This window comes from Caretta caretta, chromosome 14 (assembly GCF_965140235.1).
Source record: "Caretta caretta isolate rCarCar2 chromosome 14, rCarCar1.hap1, whole genome shotgun sequence".
Classification (NCBI taxonomy): domain Eukaryota; kingdom Metazoa; phylum Chordata; order Testudines; family Cheloniidae; genus Caretta; species Caretta caretta.
In genome coordinates this window covers 12,581,333-12,599,897 of record NC_134219.1, presented here as the reverse complement: position 1 = coordinate 12,599,897, position 18,565 = coordinate 12,581,333, and the positions used below count along the sequence as shown (strand labels likewise).

Sequence of the window (18,565 nt, the reverse complement as noted above, 5' to 3'; positions counted from 1 at the left end):
ATTGGGCTTGTGCCCTTTTCTGATATCCACTTTATGATGTATAATATTTGCAAAGATTATTTTCCTACCCGTTGTTGAACTTTAGAAACGTCAGGAATATCAAGTCTGGTCTTTTCAGAAGAGGAAGGATGGTTAGGGCACCAGCCTAGCATTTGAGACACCTGGGTTCATGTCCCTGCTCTGCCATACATTTCTTCTGTGACTTGGGCACATTATTTAACTTCTCAGTGCCTCAGTTCCCCATCTGTAAAATGGGGATAATAGTCCTTTCCAACTTCATAGGGAGGTTGTGCAGAGAAATTAAAGATGGCAAGATGCTCAGACAATGTGATAATGGCGGTCATAAGTACCTTAGCTAGACAGATTTTGTTGGAGGATCTCTTGGGACTGTAACACCTTTAAATTAAGAGGCGAGGAAAGGGTTTTTAGCCTTTAACAAAGGTTTCTTTACCCAAAATACCATACTAGAAATAGACATGTTAGTAAAATAATTTTGAACTGTCAATTGCTCAACTTCCACTCCCTTGACTTGGCAATATCACCATTTCAAAAAGAAAAGGAGTACTAGTGGCACCTTCACTAGTTTTCCAAGGCAGACAAGACATGAATTACTACTCTAAAAAACAAACCGTGTGAGGGAGGGGGATTAAAAAAAACTTTTCAGGCCTTTTCCATATATCACAAAGGAGCAAAAAAAGAGGCACAGGCCCAGCTTTTTCTGCTCTTTGAAGTTCACCTTTGATGAAGCATCACAATAGAAATTTAAAAGCAAAAAGCAGACACAGGATACTTGAATGAAGGGAAATACCATTGTTAGATAGAATATTAAAATGTATGTCCTTTAACTGCAATACAGTGTCTAGGTTTTGTTTTCTCATAGCAAGAAAGCCATTATCCAGAGCAGAGCAACAAAAATGAGTTATTATCCAGAGTGGAGGAAAATTTGGCCCAGGTGATGGGAACACTGCTCAATGCAGCATGTAGTCGGCCAACAGATTTCACTGCCGCAGGTCCTTGAGACAAATATTGCAACAGGATAACTTATGACTTTACAGCAGGCTAGCAACAATGTTGTGTAACATTTCTAAGTTATTTCCATTCAAATTTTTTTGTAATTCTTTTTGGAAAAGTTTTGAATTATCATTCCCCCCCATAGTGCAACACAATTAATAATGTCCAGAGTTCCACCCCCACAACATATATCTTTTTTCCATTCAGGGACTCTTCTGAACGTCCCCAAACTTTGCAAAGGTACAGTATTTCCTTTTCCCAGACTGTAAGTTTTCAAAAGATGAGGAAGTTTGGAAAAGTTAGAGTGGGTAAAAAGTGGTAACCTCGCACCTGCGCCCCCCCCAAACTCGAGCTGCATTCATTCTCTTGTGTTCAGTGGCAGAAAAGGGTTAACAACAAAAATTTCAATGTGAAAAGGAAATGTTTTGTTGAGTAATTTTCTACAGAAAATAAACTAAGACATTTTCCCCTTGAAAACTTTTTTCAGTGAAGCCCCATTTTTTGGCACAAAAATTTTGACCAGCTCTATAGCCTGGTAATAACGTTTGTAGCCATTCAGGCTAAGATGACATGGGAAATCAAAGTTTATTCATCAGGGTGCAAACTAATCATCTGTGGAGAGTCACTAAGGAAGTTCCTGCGCCATCAGCAGAATTACATGATTAATTAGATTCATTGCGGGGAGGTGGGTAAATGGGATTTCTGGAAGTGGCTTGGGCTTTCTCTGAAGTGTCAGGTACCAGCCATTTCCTGAGTCTGGAGTCCTGTGCCAGTGGTCTGTTTGGCATAATTGCACCGGACAGTCCCTGTGTAGAATCAGTTAAAGGTTACTGTCAAACTCAGTCAAAACTCCATTGATTTTCATGCTAGGTTAGCCTGGGTAAAGGACTTCAGGGTTTGTTTTTTGTTTATGCAAAAAGATGATAAAGTATGCGTGTGCTCACTACTGCGTTATTTACCTTCTGTTAGCTGTAAAGGTTTTTCGTACAAGTGGTTCAGTAAAGATTTCTCCTTTCCCCTGGAACGTTATGTTAAAGGCACTTAGGAAAAAGTTAAAACTCATAGAACTTCTTATGGAAAAATCATTACCAGTTATTTAAAAACCACTGTAAAAATGAACAAAGTCTTCTGCCTGTGGAGGTACCTTGGCTGTTTAATTAAAGACACATCACCCCACAGCAAGTCAAGTCACCCTTAAGCAAATTAAAATCTAAAATCGGGTGAAATGAATACTTCATAAGTGACACTAGAGGTTTAGTGTATTGAATGTTTTAATGCCCCAAAGGTTTAAAAGAGCAAATCCTACAGAGCTACTTCCCTGAGCAGAAAAACTGTACCTTGTTGCTTTATGATGCTGGAGTTTAAAATTCAGGCACCAAAAGGGATTTAGATTATATGCTGTGACCGTCCAGTTCTCACCAGTTTGTTTAACCCCACCGCCCCCAAAGAACAGTTGGCTACTGAAAAATACACATATAGAAAAAAATATTTTTTCCTGAATTGTTCTAATTCACTCAAAATAGTAAATGCAACAGCTATGGTTCCATGCAAGGGCATTTTTCAGTTTCATACACGAGACCTATGTTCATTGGTAGCTAAATCATTGTACTGCTTTCCAGTGTATGAATCCCAATCCTGCTAATGGATGGCCTGATACTCCCATGAGTGTCGGCGGGGGGGTAGTCTATACAGAAGAAAGTTTTGCAGCAGAGAACACCAGTATATTTATCAGTTAGGTATTTTTCCCCACTTGCTTCCTAACTAAAATACCCCTGTGCTTACCCTTTCAGAGTTTGGAGAATGTTTCAATTAATTTTAAATTGTGGATTAAAGTAGAGTTTGTTGTAATCAGATGGTAAAGTCCATCCTTGTATTTTTCTGAATAGTGTATATTTGCCCCCCAAATGTATGGATAAAAGGATATACAAAGAGTGGGGTTTTCCAAGGTGTGATAAGGTTTGTTTAGACATAATTACTCAGGGACAGCACGCTTGTTCTAGAATAACAGGGGCCATACATGGAGATATCCAGAAATAGCTGGATATCTCCATGTGTAGAAGAGGTCTAAGTGATTTAGGAGTGCAAATCCTATTGTGTGTCAATGGGACTGGTAAGAAGATTTTCAACAACGCAAATGGCAATTGGTCTCCTAACTCTAATGAACTTTCAAAGGGAGTTAGGTGCCTAACTGCCATATATTGCTTTTGGAAAATCTCCCTCATGCTCCAAAATCTCTGTCACTTTTGGAAATCTTATCCGAAGTGTCTAGACACTACAGTAACACACGCTCCAGAAATATCCATGGCAAATAGCCTACAGTAGTTCTGGTGGGTTTTTTTTAGATGCTTTTTCTTAGCCCAAGATGATATACTAAACAGTTGTTCCAAAAAGGTAGAAAAATGACAATGTGAGCATATCCATAGGCTCTTAAATTTTTTTCTTTAGTTAAAACAAAACTTCCTACGTGTCAGAGTACGGTACTTAAGCACTGGAAAAAAATGCCTAGGGAGGTTGTGGAATCTCTGTCATTGGAGGTTTTTAAGAACAGGTTAGACAAACACCTGCCAGGAATGGCCTAGTTATTACATAGTCCTGCCTTAAATTAAGGGGACTGAACTAGATAACCTCTTGAGGTCTCTTCCATTCCTACATTTCTATGCCATATTATTCCTTGATATAACTCCCTGTGATACAGCATTGGCCACAGGGCAGCAGGAGAGTGTTAGATGGGAACCTTATTCCCTCTAGAGGGAAGAAAGTTTGCTATAAATTAATTAAAGCACCTGAAGCCAGTCACATGATAAAAACTCCCTGCTTCAATCAGACAAGAGGAGGAGTTGAAGCAGAGTGGATTGGTGTTGGAGCAGAGAGCAGTTTGGAGGAGTTGAAGCAAAGTGGATTGGCATTGGAGCAAAGAGCAGTTTGGTGGAGTTCAAGCAAAGAGCAGTTTGGAGGGAAGCAGAGGAGAGTTTGGAGAAGTGCTGTGGTGGGTTAAGAATACCAAGACCCTAGGTAAAGGGACACCTGGTTTGTGCAGAGGGAGGGCAGGAAGCCCCATAAGTGACAGGCAGGAGATGGAAGTAGCCTAGGGGAAGGAACTGCTAGTTCTAGTGGCTTACCACTATCCCTAGGGCCCCTGGGCTGGGACCCGGAATAGAAGGCAGGCCCGGGTCCCTCCCTCTCCACTCCCCTCCTCTAGGACACTAGTGGGGCAATTAATACCCCAGTTCAGGGGCAAGAAACGGTGCCCTGACCACCCCCCCCCCCCCCCCCAAAGAAGAGAAAGCAGAAGACCCATCATAGTAGTGCCGGCAATTTGCCACACTCCCATTGAAGTCAATGAAATTACACCAGGACTAAAAGCTTTGTCCAGTGGATTCAGCTGCATCTAATACAAAACTTTCCCTAACATCTCATTCCTTCTCTGGAGATCCTGCTTCTATCTTCAGAGGTACTGAAGACACAAGTTTTAAAAAAGATTTAGACTTGTTGTTTATAAATAAATGGGGGGGGGGGGAAGGAAGATGAGAACACAGTCAGTGATATGCAGTGATTACATCTTAACTTTTACCATATGATTTCCCATAGCTGTTGATTGCTGGAGTTGGGTTATTTAAGTAGGCTATCACAGCCATCAACAGAAGGCGACTGTTCAGCCAAAGAATATAAGAGGGAATTTAAGTTAGGATCCAAACATACCATTTTAAAAAAGATATTACAACCAAAGTCCCACTTCCTAATATTATTGGACACTAAAATGCAATTCTTTACAATCAGACAGCATAGGAAGTTTGCTGTACTGTCTAATATTTCATATTGCTTTATGGCAAAATATTCCTGTCCCAATTTCCAGGAAAGTAAGTAAATAAAAGCTCTTAATACAACCCAATAAGCTTAAAAGCAAAATTTTCCTTATTCAGAAACAATGACTCTGGGCACTATTTAAATATTTGCCCTTTTGCTGCTTCTAGAACTTTTGGATTTCAACACATTGTTTTGGGATTGTTATTACTGTCACATATTGATAGATGTTTAGACAGTTCACTTACTGCAGCGAATACCACTCATTTTTACCTTCCAATTTGAAGGAATCTATCCCTCTGGAACCCTCTAGCATAACTCATTACAGAACAAATAAATCTAAAACCTCCCACAACAAGTGACACCAACATTTAATGGAACATGAAATCAAGTAAATGGAATTGAGTACAGTAATTAGTTCATATTTTAATCTGCAGACCTGTTTATTATCCATCAACAGATTAACAATTAAATCTGTGCGTCTCAGATGATTCACTTTGTTTTTAGGAAAAAGGCTTATAGATATGTCAAAGCAAATTAACCAGAGAGATTTGGGAAACAAAACACACCATTTAGAGCTTTAATATTGGACATTGCTGGGATATAGTTTGTTGTGTGTTATGACATTTATGGATATTTTATACTTTGTTTTTAACAGTATTGTACACATATTACACATCTGATGAGGTGAGCTGTGGCTCACGAAAGCTCATGCTCAAATAAATTGGTTAGTCTCTAAGGTGCCACAAGTACTCCTTTTCTTTTTGCGAATACAGACTAACACGGCTGTTCCTCTGAAACATATTACTATATAGCCTTCTGGCCAAGTGCTGAATTGTCCTGCATGGGTGCACAAAGCATAGACACCTCCTCCCCCACTACCATACAGCTGTGCAGGACCCAGGCACAATGCTAATGCTCCCTGCTTACTAGGGGCAGGTTGGCTGGCTAGCAAGCCTAACTGGATGTCACAGAACCAAGAAGAGGGATCAGAGCCCCTCTCCCTCTGCATGCCTACTAGCAGCTGGTAGGAGATGCTGGAGGAATGCATGTTGCACCTTGTTTCCCAGCAGGTGTGCTATCCCACATGCATAGCAGAGGCATTCTGCCTGTGTCTGCCTTGTACAGGTGTAAAATCTCAGAACACCTCTGCTCGCAGCCCTCTTCAGCCACTGTTACAGGAGTGAGGGCACAAGCTGCCTCTTTAGCTACATAAGCCTAAATACTTAACCCAGTATGGTATAAACAGACTGTACTAATTATTGCTTGAATTCTTCTCTGCTTCACACAATGATCCTATGCCTGAAAGAAGATGATGTTAGTCTCCTGAAGATGTTTAGATGGGAGGCAGCAGGCCTTCCTTTCCTATTCTCACTGCTGTCAACTATTTAATTTTCCCCTCCTGAGGAAGGAACATGTGCTCCAAGTTCTTCATGTGTATGGCAGAGCTGTATAGAACTTTGTAGATGGTGACAGGGATGAGGGATTCAAAGAAGGAAGTGACATTGAATCAAAGGGCCTGAAAAATGATTTTTTTTCCCCACACCCCTGAGTGACATGAATTTTGCCGACTTAAGTGGTAGTGTACACACCTGGGACTTCATGTGGGCCATGTCTGTACTGCCACAGTGTAGATGCTTTCTACATTGACAAAAGGTTTTTTCCATTGCTGTAGTTAATCCTCCTCTCCAAGAGACAGTAGCTAGGTCGATGGAAGAATTCTTGTGTCAACTTAGCTGCATCTTGACTGAACCTAATTACAGTGCTTAGGGTGCACAAATTTTCAAACCCCTCAGCGATGTAGCTATGTCAATCTAATTTTTTAAGTGTACACCACGCCCTGAGTTTGAGATCCTCTTTTAATGTTCATAGTACAATTAAATGCATTAATCTGCGAGAAGTGTGTTGAGCCCACTTAATTACACACCAGATAAAGAATCAACTGCTTAACTGACTCATATTTCAAATCCTTTCTTATTCCATGTTGCTGGAAACAGTCAAACACATTCCTGATAGAATGTTACATATATTTTAAAAAGCTTCTGCTGTTTTCAGGACCTTTAAGCATTACAATTCTCAATTATCTGCCCACAGTCTACTGTGAAGTGATAATTAGGTGCTAAAAGGTAGCCAGATTACTGTATGGTTTCAGAGTAGCAGCCCTGTTAGTCTGTACCTGCAAAAAGAAAAGGAGTACTAGTGGCACCTTAGAGATTAACGAATTTATTTGAGCATAAGCTTATGTTCAAATAAATTTGTTAGTCTCTAAGGTGCTACAAGTACTCCTTTTCTTTTTGCCAATTACTGTAGAGATCTCCTTTGACATCCTTTAACACCTAATTAGGCCACACATTACAAATCCCTAGTGGTGTTCAGACCCTAATACATTTTTAAACAGTTTGACATTACTGGGTTCTGTCTTCACAATTTTCCACTACCCTGTTGCTGTCAAGCTTGCCCTATGTCTTTGCCCACTTGTATGTTGTCTTGACTAGAAAAATAGATGTCTGGACCATGTGGTAAGAACACAAATTTTCCCCTAGTGTGTAAAGCACCCTCATACCACATTCAGTGTGAGCTCAAGCAGCTCAGGACTTGTCTACACTGAAAAGGCTGCAGCGCTTCAGTGAGAATACTATCTCATGTGGGTACTCCACCTCCCCGAGAGGCAGTAGCTATGTTGACAGGAGAAGCCCTCCTGTTGACATAGCGCTGTCTACACCAGGAGTTAGGCTGCTATAACTGGATTTTCCACACCGCTGAGTGATGTAGTTACACTGACAGTAAATTGCTAATGCAGACCAAGCCTTAGGCCTTATCTAGACTTGAAAGATTTGCTATTATATGCTAGTCTATGCTTCTAGCATAGATGCAGTTTATACCAGCAAGAGTCCTTTTATCAGTTCCCTGAGCAAAACAGCCTAGATGGGCAAACGGACTTCTTGCCAGTGTAACTGCATCTACAGTAGGGTTCTTGCTGGCATAGGTATGTTGGTGCGTGCACACACACAAAATCACACTCAACCAATACAGATACACCAGCAAAACATCTAAGTGTAAACCAGGCCTTAGTCTGTAAACTCCTTGGGACAATGTCAGTCTTTGTTCTGTGGTTGTACAGCACCTAGCACGCTGGGGGCCCTGCTCCATGATTAGGGCTCTTAAGTGCTTCCACAATACAGACAACAATAATCAGCAACTCCCTAATCAAGCCCTGGAGATCTGGAGAAATTTTGCCAAAAAATCTCCCCATTGCCACACAGATTCAACTGTACTAGTGTTAGCGATAGTGGAAAAGGTTTTCAAGATTTCCTTAGCACACTAGGGATTTTCAAACTTTTCCCTAGCACTGGTGTGTGTAGATTTGAGAATCATGCCTGTATCCAAATTATACTAAAACTCCCACCACATCTACCAGCACTGCTAGACCAATGGTGGGATAGATGTTCATAAATTATTAGTACAAACTAGGTGCAAAAAGACTTGAAATTCATGGCAAATAGTTAATTCCTTTATATGGGCTCAAATATACCAATTCTGGCACCAGTCCTGCACCCTGATTCTCGGAGGAGTCACGATGATTTCAGTGGGATTGCATTTGGGCACAGTGAAATGCTCTTGATGATCAGGTCCTAGACTTGCATTTATTTTCTCTTAGCTGAGGTGTTTTGGGAATATTTTAAGCAGTGCATTTTCTATTTATACTTGTACTGTATTTTTCTTTATTCTTTCTCCTTTGACCAATATTATCCTACCACTAGAGTGACAGCTATGGGCAGTAGCAGGCCCGAAAGCATATGTTACTCCATAAAGTCAGCTAGCCATTAACTAGTGTATCATTTCCTTAGTATTACTGCTGGGAATTGTAAACATTGTAAATAACCCTTTCCAGACCTGAGAGCTTATCTAAAATCACCGTTGTTAAAAGTGGAGCTTGTTGGATGGAATTATACTCTCGAGGGCAAAAACAGCTATGGTGTGAAAGCTGGTTCTTTGCTGAGGAGTTGTACCAACTCTATACAACAGGGTCCATTTGGCCTTCTGTTTTGTATTATGGGTACAGCACAGTATGTGGGAATGTGACTCAGCTATTCAGTAATAGATTTTTTACATAAGAGATGGTCCAAGTCCAAGCAAAGCGCCAGCTCCAAACACTGCCAAATCTCAAAAGGTTCAGCCCCATGTCTAGTTCATGTATTGTATTTCCTGTCATTCATAATGACTGACAGTGGTCACCGGTTTTCTTCTTTTACTTGAGAAAGAGGAGCTGTATCTGTTGGCAAATATTGGCTTTAATGGTGACCTATGTACTAAGACAGACGTAGCAGGATGACCCTGTTTCAAAGCTTAAAAAAAAGTTCTGGACCCTTGGCCATTCCTTCCATGCCCTTTCAGTTCACCTCCCTCCGTTTCACTTGTTTTCTGGTTCTCATACTCGTTAATGCTGGTTGTGTTTTTTAACCTGTCAGAAGTGCTCTTTATTTGTTGGTTCTCTCTCCAACTGCTCCATCTCCCAAGTCCCACCTAATTTACTTTCCCTCTCTCATCTGTCAGCTGTACTCTGTCCTCTAGGTCTTTCTTATTTTGTCAAAGATGCTGTTGATTTTTTTTTAACCACCCTTTTTTGCTTTTGCTGCATGGTATTAAATATTGGGCTGCAATGCTATACATTTTCACCTTTCATTACAGTCTATACTCTGTGACTTTTCCTTCCACACACAAAATTTATGGCTGATATATTTCTAATCCATCAATCTCTCCTGTGACTTTCTGAAACAATGCTGATATGCCAAATCAAATACAGGGTTATATTTCAGCCGTATTTCTTGCTTCTTTGTTAAAGCAAACTACTTTGTATTGAATATCACTCTTACTATTTAGATGTGATTAGCAAAGCAAGGTCGTATTTATTAAAACACTCAATGTTCACTTAGGAGTTAAACACTGGATCCAATGTACGTGTCCATCTATCACAGAATTTAAACAAGGCATCCACTAGTCAGTTATGTAAGACATGAATAATTTTATGAAAACACTGCCACTGACTATATTATACATCTACACAGAGTTATACAAAACAAAGCAAATGATTACCATCAATTATAATATCATTTGACAAGCCTGCAATTAATCTGCTGCTCTTCAGATAACTGTTGTTGCACAATGCCAAAGAAAATGCCATGCATTAATTGACTCATCACCAGAATTTGTGATAGATGGTACAGATGGTAATGTGATTATTCATCTTCAGCAAAATAAATAAGTGCTTTGTTGCTGGAAACTATTCCTTTTGGTCTTCGAAAGGAATGACAACAGGGTACTCGGGATGTCTTTGAAGGTAACTCTCATATACCCGTAGCGAGATGCAGTTCTTTTGAAGCATTAATTTAATGATTTACTTAGAATTTGTAGACTGCCAGTAGTGTGCTAAGTGCTTCACCAGCAGGAAACAAGCTCATGGGAGATGGGTATTTCTAGCAGTGGTGAAAGCTTCCTAAAGGAGGAGGGAACCTCCGCCCCCTCCCCAATCTGTCACCCTTACAGCCTGGTAAAAAGTGATGGGACTACAGCCCCCTGTTCCAGCGCCCCTGGGTACAACACAAACTAAGGATGGGAGACTAAAACCCTTGCATCCCCTCTGTATGCAAAGCGACTGAATGATTGTCCCCTTTGAGCTCAGTCCTGCCCATAGTCTGTCGGCATCACCATGTATCTATCCTGAAAAACTTGCTACCAGTGCATGCGCCCCTGAAGGCACTGTCTACACTAGCACTTTTGCGGGTAACACACACCCCCACCCTCCAACCCGCATAAGTTACACCAACAGAACACCGATGCGGACAGCACTGTCGGCGGGCGATGCGCTACTACCACTTGTTGGGGGTGGGTTAATTACGCCGATAGGAGAGCTCTCTCCCGTCCGCGTAGAGCGGCTACACGGGAGACCTCACAGCAACGCAGCCCCATAGGCACAGCTGTGCTGCTGGAAGGTCTCTAGTGTAGGCACAGCCTGAGAGACTGATGAGAACCATGTATCAGATGGCAGGATCACTACTCTACGGTATCTCCTTTGCCCGCAAGTCAGGTCCTGGTACTGCAAAGATGTAACGTTTGCGGTTAACTCTCTGTCCCTTGAGCAGGCCCACTGACTTCCGTGGGACTATTCACCATGTGTAAAGTTAAGCATTGCATGCCGTTCACAGGATTATGGTGTACAGTAGAAAATGTTGGACAATGATAAGCAATAAAGGTAGACTTTCTTTAGCCACAACTACCACCTTCAATATTACTTTCTGGTTAACTTTTGAATTTGATCATTAGTTTTGAGTTTTCTTAGGAATATGATGGACTAACCCAATGACACTTGTCATGGATAACCACACAGATAGCAAACGCACTGCATTCAGATTCTTTTCCTGTAACTGAAACTATGACTCTGAATGGTAAAAATCTGAGTGTTTCATGTTCTACCTTGCATTTTGTCTGGGTCTAATTTACAGGAAGCTTTTACGGTCTTCATGCTGTTGATTGTAAAATTATTTTTCTGTTTTAAAGAATAAAAAATATTGTGCTGCAATTTCAGAATGTTCTTGGATAGCTAGTTAATATTCTATTCAAATTCCTTTGAAAATCCCAACTTAAAAAAGGGAGGTGCCCCAAACCCATTGAAATTCAATGAGATTTAAGCACTAAGGGTCCTATTAAACTGTTGGGAGTTTTGCCACTGACTTCTATAACCCAGAATTTCACCCCTAATTTCCTTAGTCTCCTTGAAAACCCCAGCCTGGAAAACCAACCCCTCAGCTGCAATTTAGTTATATCAACATGTGAGTAGCATGTATCTAACACAGCAGTCCCTATATTGCACCACACACCTGGCAGTGAACATGCTGTGTTTGATGAGATACACATGTATTACAATGCACAATTAAAAAAAATTTCTCTTCTTTTCAAAATGGAGAAAAGGAGATAATTTTTCATGAGCCGCAATTAGTTTGACACTACTCTTAGGCAGAAATGGAGAGCAGGTATTTCATACTGGTTCATTTTAAACTTCAAGTACATTGACATACCTCCCCAGAAAAAGCTTGTCCGTTAAGTAGATGTTCTGATCCCTGGCTATCTTCACTTCCAAAGTGTAACCGGATCTCTTCCAGGCGGTGACTGTATGTCATGGGCCCTCCAGAGATGTTCACCAAATGCTCTTTGTCTAATCGTAGAGAAACATGTCTCCCTGTATTATACATTGTCCCACTGACCTAAACAAAATGAACAAACAATATAAAATGAACTTTTTCTAAACCAGTGGTGAGTCCGAGAAAATAATGATACAGACTTCAAGCTTTTTCTACTTCAACACCTTCAGATTAATCCAACCATAAATCTTTAAAAAGATGAGATTAAATACCCAACTGAAGGACGTATTTCAAGTTCTGCTTTTAAATATTATACTTTATATTCAAATATTTTGCTCAATCCCCATGTACATATTTTAGCCACAGGCATGTGGTTAACACAATGAATGGGATTATTATACCTCTAAATAAGCATATATGTGAAAAGATTCTTTATGCGAGACCTGAATAATGACTTCATTACAGAATTTCTGCACTGAGAAAGGGGAACATTTCAACTGCTGTATAAATAATTCACAGTATATTTAAACAAATCAGAAATTTAACTCATTTTTTCTTACTGAAAAATTTATAAAAAATTTATAAGAAAATTGTCTCAAACCAGATGCTACAAAAGCCTTCTACTCCCATTGGAATCAATGGTAAAACCTGCATTGATCTCGGTTATAAGGCTCTCTATTTTGACAAGAATGTTCTGTATTTTATCTCCCATTTTACATCGATACAGAATTAACCTTTGTTAGTTCTTGTGTCCCATCTCCTTTTAAAATTAATCTTTATTTTTTTAAAAAAAGAATGGAAAGATATGCTTTGTTTGTAAAATAAAATATAAACAAAAGTGATTCTAAAATAACAACCCAGTTAGTATACAATGGAAGGAAAAGAAATTTAATGCAGAAAAATGTTTCATTTTAAATAATGAAAAATATACTGTAAAATTATTAACTATATGAAAAAAAATGTAAGAACATCCTTTAATTTATGCTATTGTAGGGAAAAACATTCATTTGAGTGCAGAATGGGACTGAGGCTTACTTCCTAAAATTCTGCAGGGATGCAAATAACGTTAATTAATATTAATCAAAAGGAAGTGTAGCAATGGTTTGCTTTGTTGCACTTTAATTTAAAATTAAAGGCTTGACAATTATGTATTATATCCTATAGTACATTGGTTCTGTAGTAATTCACATAGCTGCAGTGACATTTTATCTTTAATACTAATTACTGTGTTTAAATGACCTCTTTTGTTGCATAGTATGCTATAAAAAGTTACAAACTGTGCAACAGAACTAAATGGGTAAGATGAAATAGCTTCTATTTTTTTATTTTGATACAGGTGTTCTACATTTATTTGCTGTTATTTCAATTTAGAATGGGGAAGAAAATACATTTCTCATGTAAAGCAGTAAATGTGAATACTGCTATTTGTTTCATATTCAACATGATTGGAATTTTTAATATATGCCCTCTAGTTTTCTGGCTTAACTTTAGCACGTATAGTAATTAAATATCAAGTTTAGTTTAATATTTGCAAGCAGGTCAGTTTTATTGAATCCAGTTACAGTACACTGCTTATGAATGACATAAAATTGCTAATCACAAGTAATGTGTAGTTTCAAATACAAGTGGTGAGGAAAATTGTTTAAAGTCATTTTGCTGGTTCTCTATTTGGAAATTCACACTTCATTGAACATTCAGTTAGTTTTAGTAACTACAAAATATTCACAATCCATTCTCTTACTCTGCTTGATACAAATCTTAAATTAGAGGTTGCCACCATTCTCTTTCTCAAGGTAGAGATGCCTCAAATAACCCTTTATAGTATATATGTGGAAAAAAAGTAAGCTGGCCAGATTCTTGAAAAGGGATAATATTCTTTTTTCCTCTCTATCTCCTTTCAAAAATGCAGCACTTATAAGGAGGCCACATTGTGAGTGCTTGGAATAGAAATCCTCTATGCACACAACAGGTACAGCGTACCAGTAGCACAGCAAGCCTCTCTCATTACACCCTCCAGTGTGCCTCTCTTTCGACTTGGAGGGACCAACACTTAATAAGGAAACTCCTGCATGGACACATACACAGAAACATTATAGTTGCCAGGAAGGATAGAATTGGAGACCTGCAACTCCAAATACACTTGCTCCTGCCACTTGAACTGCTATGTATGTCAGGCTCCTATCCTTGCTGGGCCCACACACTGGAGCAGAGGTTCTCAAATTTTTGTACTGGTGACCCCTTTCACATAGCAAGCTTCCGAGTGCGACCCCCCCCCTGGTATAAATTAAAAACACTTTTAAATATACTTAACACCATTATAAACGCAGGAGGCAAAGCGGGATTTGGGGTGGAGGCTGACGGCTAGCGATCCCCTATGTATTAACCTCGTGACCCCCTAAGGGGTTCTGACCCCCAGTTTGAGAACCCCTGCACTAGAGGGAGACGTGATATACTAAGCTAGTGTGTTACAATGGAATACTTTTATGTTTAGCATTTATTACTGAGGTAGCACTTACAGGCAGTGGGTAACATTTCCAAAACGCCTATGTGGCAGGAGCCTATATCAGATTTTCAGAAGTGACTAAGGCACTTTTGAACCTTAGTCTCAGTGGAATTAGGTTCCTTAAATCCCTTTTGAAAATGGGGAGTAGGCTCCTCAATTAGACTTCTAAAAAAAAATTTACTCCCGAAACCAGGTTGAACCAAAAGTCCCCAGACCCATTTAATCCCTGTCCTCTTTCTTGAGAGTGCTGCAATTACTCTTAACTTTCTAAGTGAGTGTTTGATGCAGGCGCTTGCCAACCAGCAATTGGACAGAGAGAGAGAGAACTTATGTTCAACCACTGACCTGGAACACATCTGAATAAGTGATTGAGAGGTTAAAAAAAATCCATGTGTCTCCCCCACCCTCCCAAGTTAACCACTGTACAATAGGCCGTGTTTTTGTCAGAGAAACCTCCACAGAATTGGTGGCTGGTTGCAAAATCTGAAACTGTTCAAGGAGAGAGAGGCTGATGGTATCTGCCATCTTATGCTGCAGAAATAAACTGTGGAGTTCTACATATAGGATAGGATTTCTAGTATATACACACAAACACAACAATTAAAATAACCCATACTGCTAAAATGGCAAGTTAAGGACAGGACTGATGCAGATGAGTCAGCAATAACCAGTTGCATGTATTTATTGTATTTTGGCCCATTTGTATGAGGTGAACAAATCAAATCAGTAATTAATAAACAGGAACAGGACTGAGGTTATGTTTGAAACTGTTAATGAGCATTTGTAGCCTCCAGTTCTGATGTATGTAAAATAGTCTTGCACAAGGGTCATTTTGCTTGCTTAAAATAAACTTATCTTAAAACTCATTTCAACATTCTGCCTACACAGTGTTGCTGCAAAGACTGAGTATATTTTGAGCAAGAATCTTATTTATTTTTTTTTAAAAGTTTATATTATATTTACCATTTTGGCAGTAATGAAAATATTGTCTTTCATCAGGTGAGACATCTGTCTGGACATCCTTTTTCACAACATTTTAAAGACAGGTTTTTGAAATATACTTAGGATAGAACATCCAGCCCCCCCGCCCATTTCATTTTCACATAGACCACAGAATAGAAAATCCTGGGGTACAGAGGGAAGGGATGGGGGCTTTGAGGAATCTTTCAAACGTGAGGGTCTAGAGTCAGGTTGTAAATCAAAATGGCCAAAAAATTCATCCTCTCAATAATTTGCATATATGATGTCAGAAACTGGGAATGGGCAAACAGGAGATAGATCATTTGATGATTACCTGTTCTGTTCGTTTCCCCTGAAGCACCTGGCACACGCCCCTGCGGAAGACAGGATACTGGGCTAGATGGACCTTTGGTCTGACCCACTATGGCTGTTCTTATGGATCAAAAGGGCTTGTGTCAGTTGCCTGATGCTTCAGAGGAATACTCTGAAAGTAGTTCATAATGACTCTGAAGAAACCAATAAAGATAGTGTCTTGTATGGTCAACCTATAAAGACTCTTATTAATATGTGTAATAGACCATAAAAGCTTCATTTAAAACCTCTGCAGATTAAAAAGACTAAATTTGCACTGAAATGATAATTTTCTTCATTGCTTATCATTCTGTGAAATAAAAAAAAACCCTTTATCCACAAGTAATACTCTGTAGGTGTTACATACAATATACATATTATAGGATACATACATAATTTGCACTATGACACAAAAGTACTTTGAGAGCAATAATGTCTGTATTATAGTATTTAGTGTAATTGGGAATATTGCCAAGTGATACTGTTCTATTGACATTAGAATTTACTTTATATTGTACATTAAAACAGAATTTAAGCAAAGACCATCATTAGCATAAACCTCATTTTTAAATTTAGGTTTCATATCTCAATAGTCTGTGGTGTAATGGGTTTGCAATGTCCGTAAAGAAGACTCTAGATATAAGGAAGAGGAAATCTACTTAGTTTGTGCTGTGTTTTCAGCAGAATTTTGTTATGATTAAAAAAAAAGGCTCTAAACCCATTTACTATGAATTTGAAGTCTAGGAAATGAAGGCGCTCAGCAACTGTTGAGATTCAGTCTTTAAACAAAAAGAACAGGAGGACTTGTGGCACCTTAGAGACTAACAAATTTATTTGAGCATAAGCTTTTGTGAGCTACAGCTCACTTCATCGGATGCACTCAGTCTTTTAACAGGTTTCAGAGTAGCAGCTGGGTTAGTCTGTATTCGCAAAAAGAAAAGGAGTATTTGTGGCACCTTAGAGACTAACCAATTTATTTGAGCATAAGCTTTCGTGAGCTACAGCTCACTTCATCGGATGCATACTGTGGAAAATACAGAAGATCTTTTTATACACACAAACCATGAAAAAATGGGTGTTTACCACTACAAAAGGGTTTCTCTCCTCCCACCCCACTGTCTTTTAACAGTGAGTGACTGTAAAAGCTGACTGGCTTATTTTAGCACTTCACACTCTGAGCTATTGTTTTGTGGGAGGCAAAGTCACATGCATTACTAAATTCACAACCAAGTTCCACTAAGACACATGTTTTTCCCCAACAGGATGGAGAAAAGTGACATCTCAGCATGAGAGACAAGGTAGGTGAGGTAATATCTTTTATTGGACCAAATACTCTTGGAGAGAGACACAAGCTTTCAAGCTTACGCAGAGTTCTTCTTCAGGTCTGGGAAATGTAGTCAGAGTGTCACCGCTAAATACAAGGCGGAACAGATTGTTTAGCATAAGTAGTTAACACATATTTCAAGGGATCATTCAAGGTGAAGTGGCCTGTTAAGACCTCTCCAGTCATAGGGAGAAAAAAAAAAAAAAAGATGAGGGAATTTTAATGGAGTGTAGATTGTTGTAATAAGCCATAAATTCCATGTCTCTATTCAGTCCATGATTTTTAGTATCTAACAAAATTATGAATTTAAGCTCCCAGGCTTATCTTTTGGACATGTTGTGCAGTTTCCTTTGAGGATGGTACAGAGGTTAAATATAGAGTGACTGCTTTTTGTGATCTGTTCCATCTTGTACACCTCCCAGACCTGAAGAAAAGCTCCCTGCAAGCTCAAAAGCCCATCTCCCACCAACAGAAGATGGTTCAACAAACGACAACCGTCTTGTCCCTCTAATATCTTGGGACCAACACTGCGTACAATGTGAGTTAACATTATCTCTCTCACAACTGCAGTCATGACCTTGGTGTTACTTCATGACATATTGTAGAACAACCTTATTTTATTTTGTGCTTTCCTATTTGACTTCAACAGAGTTGTATAAAAATACATATGCACTAATTGCCCTTAGGAAAGAAGAGTACCACTTCCTCAATGGAATGAATACCTGCATCTATCATATGTCCTTTGGATAAGTCTGTAATAAATAAAAAAATCAATAGGAAGCTGGCAAAAAAATCCAAATCCAATAACTTCAAAGTTAAGGATGAAACCACATTTTCAATTCACCTCATTTCATTTAGATATTGCAAAGTGTTTCCCTACAGGCATAATTTTACATGTGATAAAATCCCCAGGCACAATGGAGCATATCTAGGGGATTTCAACCTTAATTGTGGAATATCCCAGCTTTGATCGGTTTTAATTCAATTATTAACATTTTCCTGATAGTTGTTTTTTCTTTAATCTCATTCAATTTAATTCTTGCTTCACGGAGCTTTGTGCACATAATACCTCTCTTTATCTTGATACAACATAGCAGTGTTAGCACATGCTGCCATTTTATAGTGCATTTGTAAATAAAGCTTTAATACACGTACAGCATCTGTGTAGTCACAAAAGGTCCAAATTCTGCTCTTAGTTATAAACGTGCAGCACAAATGAAGTCAGTGGAGATACATGAGTAGTAAATGATTAGCATTTGATCCACAGTTGTATCTGAAGTTTTGACAGATCTTTATGGCCATTACAGAAAAATTCAATAAATATTTTGCTATCTTTATCTTTTCCCAATGGTTCCATGATTTAGCAGTTTCGAAAGCATTTCTTCCTTATTCTAGGGGTATAGGTGATGCATGGGAGTTGGGCTAAGCACAACAGAGGGCAATGTGCCTGAGAAATGCACCAGCATGGAGCACTCCTGC

The 18,565-nt window shown here is 39.1% G+C and overlaps 1 protein-coding gene and 1 long non-coding RNA gene across 6 annotated transcripts in view; one reads left to right on the top strand and one right to left on the bottom strand.

Annotated features, from left to right (window-relative positions):
• Positions 1-18,565, bottom strand: part of CA10 (carbonic anhydrase 10) — a 328,547-nt gene that overhangs the window by 56,409 nt on the left and 253,573 nt on the right. For 2 of the 3 annotated variants that reach the window (XM_048818029.2, XM_048818028.2), the window contains exon 5: positions 11,886-12,071. The exons of the other annotated variant lie outside the window; for it this stretch is intronic. In XM_048818029.2, coding sequence (XP_048673986.1) covers positions 11,886-12,071 — 186 coding nt within the window. The remainder of the gene's footprint in view (positions 1-11,885; positions 12,072-18,565) is intronic. 3 annotated transcript variants of the gene reach the window in all.
• The window catches only part of LOC125621287 (uncharacterized), a 279,878-nt gene that overhangs the window by 190,831 nt on the left and 70,482 nt on the right, over positions 1-18,565 (top strand). For all 3 annotated transcript variants that reach the window (XR_012664892.1, XR_012664893.1, XR_012664894.1), the window contains 2 exons: positions 17,025-17,060; positions 17,509-17,624. This is a non-coding gene — a long non-coding RNA (uncharacterized LOC125621287). The remainder of the gene's footprint in view (positions 1-17,024; positions 17,061-17,508; positions 17,625-18,565) is intronic.